Source organism: Lasioglossum baleicum, unplaced genomic scaffold (genome assembly GCF_051020765.1).
Source record: "Lasioglossum baleicum unplaced genomic scaffold, iyLasBale1 scaffold1720, whole genome shotgun sequence".
NCBI lineage: Eukaryota > Metazoa > Arthropoda > Insecta > Hymenoptera > Halictidae > Lasioglossum > Lasioglossum baleicum.
Window position 1 is genome coordinate 21912 of NW_027470779.1, and position 10386 is coordinate 32297.

General features: G+C 32.3%; 3 protein-coding genes across 3 annotated transcripts; all 3 read left to right on the top strand.

Moving 5' to 3' along the window:
* LOC143220912 (uncharacterized) lies at nucleotides 1-3451 on the top strand. Its single transcript, XM_076446472.1, has 5 exons — nucleotides 1-63; nucleotides 612-692; nucleotides 2105-2217; nucleotides 2399-3080; nucleotides 3155-3451. Exons 1-5 carry the CDS (start codon nucleotides 1-3, stop codon nucleotides 3449-3451), a joined length of 1236 nt encoding a protein of 411 aa, XP_076302587.1.
* Nucleotides 3452-4423: 972 nt separating this feature from the next.
* Cdk1 (Cyclin-dependent kinase 1) lies at nucleotides 4424-5959 on the top strand. The gene is made up of 4 exons (XM_076446469.1): nucleotides 4424-4460; nucleotides 4851-5146; nucleotides 5329-5648; nucleotides 5716-5959. Exons 1-4 carry the CDS (start codon nucleotides 4424-4426, stop codon nucleotides 5957-5959), a joined length of 897 nt encoding a protein of 298 aa, XP_076302584.1.
* Nucleotides 5960-8360: 2401 nt separating this feature from the next.
* Nucleotides 8361-10064, top strand: LOC143220910 (apolipoprotein D-like). The gene is made up of 4 exons (XM_076446470.1): nucleotides 8361-8480; nucleotides 8541-8667; nucleotides 9086-9181; nucleotides 9598-10064. The coding sequence occupies exons 1-4, from the start codon at nucleotides 8361-8363 to the stop codon at nucleotides 10062-10064; spliced, it is 810 nt and encodes a 269-aa protein (XP_076302585.1).
* The last annotated feature ends 322 nt before the right edge of the window (nucleotides 10065-10386 follow it).

Sequence of the window (10386 nt, forward strand, 5' to 3'; positions counted from 1 at the left end):
ATGGATTCGTTAGCAAATTACGCTAGTGACGGGGACAATAGTAACAATTCAGAAGATCCAAAGGTGAGTATGTACATACTAATAAGCATTGAAATATTTTACGATAATTTCACTGATGGCGCATTCTCACTTCGGCAACCATGACGCTTAAGAAATTTTCGTATACACACTCGACATGGCTTCTAGGATAGGTTCTTAAGTAGATGCACAACTTGTCGATTATTAATAAACGCATTGTTTATATTTAACATTTTTATCTCTGAAAATTAAGTTAGTTATTTGTGATGTAGAATTATTTTTCAGCTGCAGATTTGGTATAAACTTACCAATCAAAGCGTTTACTTAACACACAAATTACATGTAACCACTACACTCGTTTTTATATTTGTAAGTGTATTGAATTCCTTATATATTATTTTATAAACTACTAATTTAATAATTGGCGATGCTTATACTTCAGTTAATATTTCTAAATGTAAAATGTTTAAATATTTATTATTGAATTTATTATTAATTTAATATTAATGACATGCTTTCAATATCGATAATATATGAGAAATTTGTGGCTTGTAAGTCATTTAGTGGTTTATCAGAAATATTATGTTTCAAAGATACCATATGGGATGCATGGTGATACCAATAAAAGGGCCAGTGACGCTAACTACGACCCAGTACAAATGGACATGAGTGAGGTACAGTGAAATTGAATGTTTGCAAATGCTTGTTTGTAATATTAAGTATAAAATGTTACAACAATTACTAGGAAGATGTGGTATCTTTATGGGGACTGTACATGCATATAGGGTTGTACTTAATATATAAAAAAAGAGGTTTAATATTTAATTTTTAGTGGTCATGTCAAAATCAAATAAATGAAATGCAGTTTCATAATAGCACTCTTATTGCATCTTTTTCCATTAAATATTCAAAGAGAATTAGAATATCTGTTTATCTTAAACCTAGTAAAAAAACAAGCTGTTTCATAGTGGTTTTATATAGGTTGAAATAATTTTTATTAATTGTTTCTTATTCATAAGAACACGAATGTACCATAGATGCCACACTCTATATAATACAATGATCATTTTTGTTATTATGACCTTCATTTTATACCTAATAGCAATTTAGTGAAATCATTGTATTGTTTACGTTATATCACTATGATGCAATGCAATATTATCTTTCGTTATTTTTATATCATCTTTTAATGTGTTATAATAATAATATTATCGAAACAGTCTATGAAATAAAATATTCCAGAAAAATTAAGACATGACCTTAAAGCCTGATTTATCGGGTAACAGAAACAATGAGGGTAGAGATTCAGATATTTAAAATTTAAATAATAAGTAAATGGGAATAGTGCCATTTCGTGAGAAAATATTAACACGTAGCTCTGTTGGTAATACATGATACAATATCTACGCACCTCGGCAAGGTCTATGCTGTGTGAGGGTCTTTCAAGACTTCCCCAAGTCCTATTCAGAAGACAGAGGTGAGTAGAGGAAGCTGGAAGAAGGTAACACTAATAAAAAATCAACCATCAAAGAAACCACATGTACAAACATATTCGGGTAATATAACTAACTGCTAAAGCAGATAAATATGAAGGGCCCTCATATTCCTGTTTGTCTTTCATTCTATTCATCTACCAGAAATTTGACTGGAAAAGTTTACAATGAAATCCACAGTGAATAAAAATTTCTATGTTATAATATTTTTGTATCAAGTACAACCAAGGATGTAAGAAAACTGAAGTTATTTTTGTGAAAATTATTAGTTTTAAGAGTGCTCTCTATCTTTAAATACCAAAAGTATTAGGATGAACTAATTTTTACCTGGTAATTGCAAATGTTCCAAAAGTCAATTTTTGTATACACTAAAATTTTGAAAATTTTAGAATTTAAAAATCAATCTATTGATTAGGACTAAAGAATACAAAATTCTAGTGTGTGAAAAATTGATTTTTGCTAAATTGTGAGGGTACTAAAAAAAGAACGTTTGATTTTTACTATAGTTCTTGTAATGTAAATTGAAATTTATGTTTCACTTAAGAGAATATGTGGAAAGTGTATAGTAACATAGATAATTTTTATTTCTTTAGGAAAGCAACAACAACAATTCGTCCAGGGAATCCAGTAGTGAAAGGGCACATAGTCCAGCAGCACAATCAAAAACAGATTCATCCCGAACATTACCTTCCCTCTCAGACCAGAGGTAAGCTGGTTTGTAAGCGTATTCTCCTCTGGATTTAAATTAATGCAGTTCTTTAAATTTTATAAGAGAAAAAAAAAAAAAAAAAAACTTGCAACATATTTACCACATAATGTTTCCCTTACATGCAGAATAATAATACGAATCTGTGTGGTATACCCTGCAGAACGTAATCGTTTTACAGGCGATCTGATCATGAGAATCATACAGCAAACTCAAAAGACGAGCACAAACGAGGAGATAGATCTGACCGTAGTAGACACATGAGTGATAAGGGACGGCGATCATCATACGATGATAGGAGGCAACGAGAAAGCAGTCATAGGGACAGAGATATAAAAAGGAGTCGAGATGACGAGAGAAAGTCTCGTGATGATGATAAAAAGAAGGAAAAGAGTTCATTGGGATCAAGCAGGGATGAGAAGAATGATGACAGGGAAAAAAATGATAAGGATCATCATTACCGCGATGATCGAAGGGATCGGAATCGTGATAGAAATGATAGAGATAGACGTAGGGATAGGGACAGAGATCGAGATCGTCGACATGCTAGAGATGACAGATCAAAAGATCGGTATCGAGACGATCGAACTAGTTACCATAAAGAAAAAGATCGTACGAGATCGAGATCTAGATCAAGGGATCGAGCTCCACCACCTTTCCGAACGATGAGTTACAGGGAAGAGAAAGGTAGAAACAAGTTAGCTCAATTGGAGAAACTAGGAATTGAACTTAAAGCACCAGAAGGAGACACGGTTACACCAGGCATTCAAAATGAACAAAATTATTACAATCCTTTAACCACAGCTACACAAGGAAAGTACGCGGAACAAATACAGAAGAGGAAACTTTTATGGGCAAATAAAGTAATTATTAACATTTATTTTATATTTAAAAATATATATTTTAAATACATTTTTTATGAAATTTAAATTTACAGTCGAAACAAGACGAAGGCAAAACATCTACAGCAGCTTCTACTGCAAATACTTGGATGGGGACAACGTTCACTCATGACCAAGATGGTAAAGTAACAGCGAAGTTTAAGCGATTGATGGGCATTAAAGACGATGTACCAGCTACACCGGCAGCAAGTGCTAAACCTGATATATTAAAGAAGCAAGAAGAAATGTTTAATAATATGGAGCAACAATATGAAGTAGCTCGTGCTACCACGCACACTCAGCGTGGTGTAGGACTTGGCTACGCCACTGGGGGCTATCAATTTCCTCGATAAAATGCGATGAAACTTTGAACGACGACGAATTACGATTAATGACGCCCAGCACAGGTGCAACTCGATTTTTGTCTGTTGATTTTACAATTTCGTCAGGTCGATTATGGAACAGAGTTTTTATTTCGAAGTCGTTATAAATAGAAACTATAGACTAATTGCAAAGCTTATAAAATAAAGATTTGAATAATCTTGTTCCACAGTTATGTAATTATATTGTAAACATGAAAAAAAGAAAAAATAAATCTATTAAGAACATGGAAGAAGGACTCTGTATTTTCGGCTTGACGATGATTATTCCTGATTATTTTCTGTTCGTGGAAAAAGGTGGGAAGGAAGATAAATCTTTTTATGCTACGAATGTGCTTACAATTTCAATTTATATGATAATTTTGTTGTATCTATATGCTGTATGTATAAATACATAAGAGGTACATTGACACGAATAATATTTCTTTCTTTTTTTTTTTTAAATAAATGTTCTCAAATATCTTTTGGAATTTTTTCTTTAATTCCTTTAATTTTTAATATGAAGTCAAGTACTTCAAAATATTCGTTCATTATATTAATTAATATGTTTTAGACTTGAAAATTAGCAACATTTATTGTCGCTAAATCATGTTAATCGGAAATATAATTTAGTCTTTTTTTTTACAATCGCTATCATAATTTTTGTGAGTAGCAAAAAAGCGCGGACTTAAAAGCAGCACCTACGTTCTTGTTAGAACGTAACTATTGTGACGTTGGCTCGGATTGGTTAGAACAAGACCGACTTGTAGCGAAGTAAACCGAATGCTGAATATTCAAACGTGTTTATCAATATGGCGTACCGACGTTTGAATTTGATCGTTACGTGTCGGTATACTTAAAAAGTTCGTGTAATACGTATGAAATTTTATTATATTTGAGTAGTGTTAGGTATTACGATTTAGAGGATATATCACGTATTTTTGAGTTTATTACTGTATAATCACAATGGATAATTTTGTGAAGATCGAAAAAATCGGTGAAGGTGAATGGTTTTGGATAGCACTTTGCAAATTGTGCTTTTTTAGTTAGCATTTTTTTTTATCATTTAGTTCAAAATTATGTTTATTTGTAGTCCAAAAATATTTTGGATAATTTTATATCAAAGTGTAGTCGTTTGATTTTTAATTTATTGCACTGAATGATAAGATTTGTAAATTTTGTTAAACTTGTGCTATTAATCGAGGTTATTAAAAGATAAGTATTTTAAAAGTCATAATCATTAAGCACATTGCTCGGACTGTAAAATTATATTTACTTTTGATTATATCTACATTTCGTTTGTACAATGGAAAGTACTATAATTACTACAGTTTTGTTTAATATGAAAAAAATGAGAGGGAGGATAGCATTGCAGTAAAAAAAATGTTCACAGGTACTTATGGTGTAGTATACAAGGGAAAGCATAGGAAAACTGGAGAGATAGTAGCTATGAAAAAAATTCGTTTGGAAAGTGATGATGAGGGAATACCATCAACAGCAATTCGTGAGATTTCTTTGCTCAAAGAATTGCCACATCCCAATATTGTTAGATTAATGGAAGTATTGACGGAAGAAACTAGATTATATTTGATCTTTGAATATCTTACTATGGATTTAAAAAAGTATATGGATAGTTTAGGTAGTGGAAAATTAATGGAACCAGAGATGGTGAAATCTTATTTGTATCAGGTTTGAAAACATTTTTAATTCATAAAGTAAAATTTATTATTATATTATGTAGATAAGATAATTTTAAGCATGTTAATAAATAGTTTTGAAAAATGTTAATTATCAGTGGTATTTACATTAATTAATATATACTGTTAACTATCTTGTAAAAACTAAAATAATAATATTTGATTTTTTTCTAGATTACACGTGCTATTCTCTTCTGTCACAAACGTAGAATATTACATCGTGATTTAAAGCCTCAAAATTTATTGATTGATAAAAATGGGTTGATCAAGGTAGCAGATTTTGGTCTTGGACGAGCATTTGGAATACCGGTTAGAGTATATACTCATGAAGTAGTCACTTTGTGGTACAGAGCTCCAGAAATACTCCTTGGTGCCAATAGATATTCATGTGCCATTGATATTTGGAGTATTGGTTGCATATTTGCTGAGATGGCAACAAAAAAGCCACTATTCCAAGGAGATAGTGAAATTGATCAGTTATTTAGAATATTCCGGTAGGTAGAATACAATATGTTAGATCATAATTTAATAGAATATAAAATAATAATAGATATTTTATAGGATACTAAGAACGCCTACAGAAGAAATATGGCCTGGTGTAACACAATTGTCAGATTATAAAGCTACTTTTCCAAATTGGATAACAAATAACTTAGAATTACAAGTGAAGACATTAGATGCAGATGGGCTTGATCTCCTGCAAATGATGCTTATTTATGACCCTGTTCATAGAATATCGGCACGAGCTGCTTTAAAACATCCTTACTTTAACGATTTAGATATCTCAAAATTGCCACCAGCATAACACGGAGAAAAGACGGGAATGGATGAATATATGTTGCTCAGATATTGTGACGTTTTAATTGTGTGACTACATAGAAAATGTGTCTCAGGGTATACCGAAATGTTAATTTATTCGTATGTACGAACGCATTTTTTTATGACTTTGCTCATTATATATGGGGATTCGTATAAGGAATTTTTGTCTTGTATTCGCAATTATATTACGTTTGGGCAGTACGATTGCAAATTTCTATTACAATAGGTCATTGCAGTATACTCAAGCAAACGCGATCTGTAGCAATTTATTGATCAAGAGATTCATGTTTCTCGCATATAGAAGGGTAAAGTTATTAACGAGGCGATATTATGATATATATTCATTAGAATTTAGCTTAATTTTTTTCCATGTCTACTACTTATTCGTTTTAATCAAAATATTATAATGTAGTAAGTATCTTTAGACATCATTCCAATTATATTGAATAGAAAAATTATTTCTTCATTAATCGAAGTAAATATTATAAGTGTTCTAGTTGTAAGAGAAAAACATATTTGATAATATTAAGAGTTTAGCTGAGGATATATCACTATTGGCATGTGTACATATCACCAAAAAATTCACACGTTCATTGAAAATATATCTTTTGTACTTTTATTCTAAAATAAATGACAATATTTTATTTAAATATAACATATCTTTGTATCGATGCGGAAGAAATCTCGATATTTTCATCATTTATCACTTTGGTAGTCACAAAAGAATACGTATTTATATTATCACTTTTCCGTACTGTGACGTTTTCTTTTATCTCATAATATGTAAATTAAGTTACAATATTATAGAGAAAAAAAAAGAATGAATCCGTACGTGATGTTAGCAATTCCTGGAACAACCAACTTGATTTCTACGGACAAAAATGACTCATCGCGAACAGCGGTATAGCGAAATTGCGCGGTACCCTTGTCTTTAGCTCCTTTTTAATAGGTACAAATAAATTAGTATTTATTAGAAAAAATATGTATGAGATTTAAATATATCTCTCTCTTTTCTATATATCATAGATTATTTGTTAATGAGTTATTAATAAAATAATTATAAATTTAATATTATAGAATATTACATATTTATAATATTTTATATTTTAATAAAAGATATCGATCGAAAATTTTGTTGTTTTTATTTATGTACAAGGAAAGTATATTACAGTATTAAAATAGTAGTAAAGTGTACATACAAGTAAATTAATTATACTGTACCTTTACTATTTTTGTAGAATAATTAAGTGCTATAAGGCAATAGAAGAAATTATTTACACGAAAGGAATACAAGAAATCGATTCATTTCTACAGATTCTTTAGAAATAACGTGTTTGGTCGGACCATGCTAACTCATTCAAAGTATGCGTGACCCATAATTGGATCGAGAGTGGGGCATGTCTCATAAAATCCTTCTCCGTCGAAGCTACTGTTTACAGTACCAGCACAGAGTCTCACAACATCACGTCACAGTGAGTATGCCCGTTCAATACGTAAAACGCATTACATTTTCAAATTATACATTGCACTTTTATCGATCTTTGTCTTTGCAATTTAGGTATATCACAAAAGGTCGGCGACTTTGTTAGACATATTTAAATAGAATCTACATATATTCTGAAATGATTTCGGTATAGTATGAACTTTCACTGATCAGTCTCAGTAAATAAATCTGTACTTTTATGAAATATTTTTTAATATCTTTAAATAATTTGTAACCGAATATTACGTTCATTTATCTTGCATTATTTTGGCAGAAATGTCTTCTGTTGTTAAACGAGTGTCGCAGGAAGATAATATTAATTGAACCTCGAGTTCTTGGACCATTACTGCGTTACATAAATCAAGAATATTTCAGGCAGGCTGAAATTGTTCTCCATCTTGCGACTTGTATATTAATTAGCGCCATGAAGATAAAAAATATCTCATTTTTTCATCACATCGTATTTGATACAAGGAAACTAATTCTTTCACAATAAGTCATACATCGGTGTACCGTAGCCGAGGTCATCGATGTTAATGTTAATCTTTGCTCCGTGATATCTTTTCCTTCATTTGGAAAATTCAAACATTATAAGATACACAGTCATTTCTGCACTTTGTTTCGATTTTAAGAGCGTCGGATTCTATTGTTTAATATACTCTGTAGCAACTTTTTAAGATATATACTAGCAAAAGTATTTTTAACTACTGATTCTACCAAGTAAACTATCTTTGCTATTGTATCTCTAAACAAAGATAAAGCTATGTAAATTATATCGTCATTAGGGAAACATTGACTCTGTGCACTTTGATAATGCATTTCCTAAAAGTTTCTCGCAAATGTAAAAGAATCAATCGATACCCGAAATTATTATTTGACAGAAGATTGTTTTCGTTGTTTACAGATGAGAACAGTATCCTCTTTAATATTTCTGTTGGGATGTTTTGCCCTCTCCAGGGCACACACGTACCACATGGGCGCTTGCCCCATTGTGGAACCGATGCAAGGATTTCAAATGAACAAAGTGAGTTAATTGGAACTTAAACGGGGCTGACTTTCTCTTATAGTAACTCGAAAATTTTAGTTTTTAGGGGTATGGTACGTGATTCAGAAAACGTCGACTGCCAGCAAATGCATCACTTACAACTACACTCGCGGGGAAGAGCCGGGTGAATACATTATTGCGCAGGATTCGGATCATCCGATATTAGGTAAGTTATCTTTTTAAATAAAATAAACGAAAATAACGAACAAACTTTTAATATGATGAATGAATGAATCGGTGAAAACGAAAATGCTTGCTTAACAATTTGGCTAGCTTTAAGATTTAAAGGGGAATAAAGGAAGGTATAAAAAAGTTGAAAAAGCTTCGTGAATGAGATTGCGTGGATAGATCCGACGCGACGTTCTTTCTGTAAACGATACTAACAATAGCCAGCGGCGCGGGAAAGGTAAGATCTTTTGCAGTCGCCGTGGTTGCACCGGGTATGTATATATTGCTGGAAGCTTTTGAATTAATAAAGAAGGAGAACGTCGGATCCCATCGGGACTCATAAAAGCATGTCAATAGGATAACTGTCTGGCAAGTGGGATGAATTATCCGTAATGAAGCGACGTCTCTATGCGCAGGTCTTACACCATTGAAGCACGAGTATCATTACATCGGTGAATTGAGCGTACCGGAACCAAGCACGGCGGCTCGAATGGAAGTTCGTTTTCCTCTTAGTAAGTATCATGATCGTGTTTCGAGAAAGACGAGTACAAATAAGCCAATTATGGTCTTCGATTACTTCCTATCGATTGTTAGCTTATTCGCCACTGTTAAAAAACTTGGTAGGAATTTTTCTAGTTAGAAATAAACATTTGTAAAACTTAAGAGACGTAAAAAATGAAGAAGAAAATGCGCAGAAATGTAAAAGGTAGATGGATATAAGAAAATGTAAAAATATACGGGAAAAAGAGAGTATATAAACGTGGAATATAAAATCATAGCATATGTAAAAAGCGCAAAGAAGATATAGTGAGCGTAAAGCGAAGACAAATTCTTAGTAAAACTGAATTAATTCATCAAAGATTTCAAAGAATCCCTAATAAATTGCCCCATTATATCTATACTAATCGTCACTTTAACTTACTTAAAGGTGTGGCTAGAAGTGCATCTCACGTAGTATTCTCCACGGATTACAACAATTATGCAGGGATATTTACGTGCCAGAAGCTGACGTTTGCACATCGTCAGAGTGCAACAATCCTCTCTAGGCATCGAACGTTAGACAAGAGCTACGTGGATCTCCTACGTCAGAAATTGACCGACTTCGGCGTCGATCCCTTTGATTTGAGTATTATATCCCAAAGTGGATGCCCTCGAGGTAACAACACCCTGGATATCACCGTGGATCCAAATACCTTCTCTACTGAGAATATCGGGAACGTGGTTTCCAAAGCTGCAGAAAAAATCGGCGACGCTGTCCAATGGGTAGCCAATACGGGAAGTAAGGTGTACCATAAGATAGCCGGAAGCGAAGAGGAAAACTCAAGTAAACCGGAAGAGAATACCAGAGCCGCAATTACAGATTACGACACGAACGAAGTCGTATGGATCCCTTAGATCAAAAATTTTACAAGTCCACTCGAAATACCTTGATCTCGATAAGGATGAATATCTTTTCGTTTTATCGATATCTATCTGTTCATCAATAGAACGAATATTCCTATATTTCTCCCCTGACTTCGACGAAACTTTATGAAATTATCAGTCATGATATTTACACACTGCGATAAATTAGAGATATAATGTGAAATGAGAACGAAAGACTATGTAAGGAATAAAATATTTTTATTTTTTTTGATGTGACTATCATAAATAAAATGAGCTGTTTCGAAACGCGAACGAAGTACTTTTTTGCTCCAGAAAAACTGCCCTAGTTACT

Bases quoted from the DNA above. Each gene is read 5' to 3' on its own strand.
- LOC143220912 (XM_076446472.1), top strand. From the start codon at position 1: ATGGATTCGTTAGCAAATTACGCTAGTGACGGGGACAATAGTAACAAT. The intron at 64-611 runs GTGAGTATGTAC...TATGTTTCAAAG, and splicing joins ACAATTCAGAAGATCCAAAG to ATACCATATGGGATGCATGG. The intron at 2,218-2,398 runs GTAAGCTGGTTT...ATCGTTTTACAG, and splicing joins CCTTCCCTCTCAGACCAGAG to GCGATCTGATCATGAGAATC.
- Cdk1 (XM_076446469.1), top strand. From the start codon at position 4,424: ATGGATAATTTTGTGAAGATCGAAAAAATCGGTGAAG. The intron at 4,461-4,850 runs GTGAATGGTTTT...AAATGTTCACAG, and splicing joins GATCGAAAAAATCGGTGAAG to GTACTTATGGTGTAGTATAC. The intron at 5,649-5,715 runs GTAGGTAGAATA...GATATTTTATAG, and splicing joins CAGTTATTTAGAATATTCCG to GATACTAAGAACGCCTACAG.
- LOC143220910 (XM_076446470.1), top strand. From the start codon at position 8,361: ATGAGAACAGTATCCTCTTTAATATTTCTGTTGGGATGTTTTGCCCTC. The intron at 8,481-8,540 runs GTGAGTTAATTG...CGAAAATTTTAG, and splicing joins AAGGATTTCAAATGAACAAA to TTTTTAGGGGTATGGTACGT. The intron at 8,668-9,085 runs GTAAGTTATCTT...CTCTATGCGCAG, and splicing joins TTCGGATCATCCGATATTAG to GTCTTACACCATTGAAGCAC.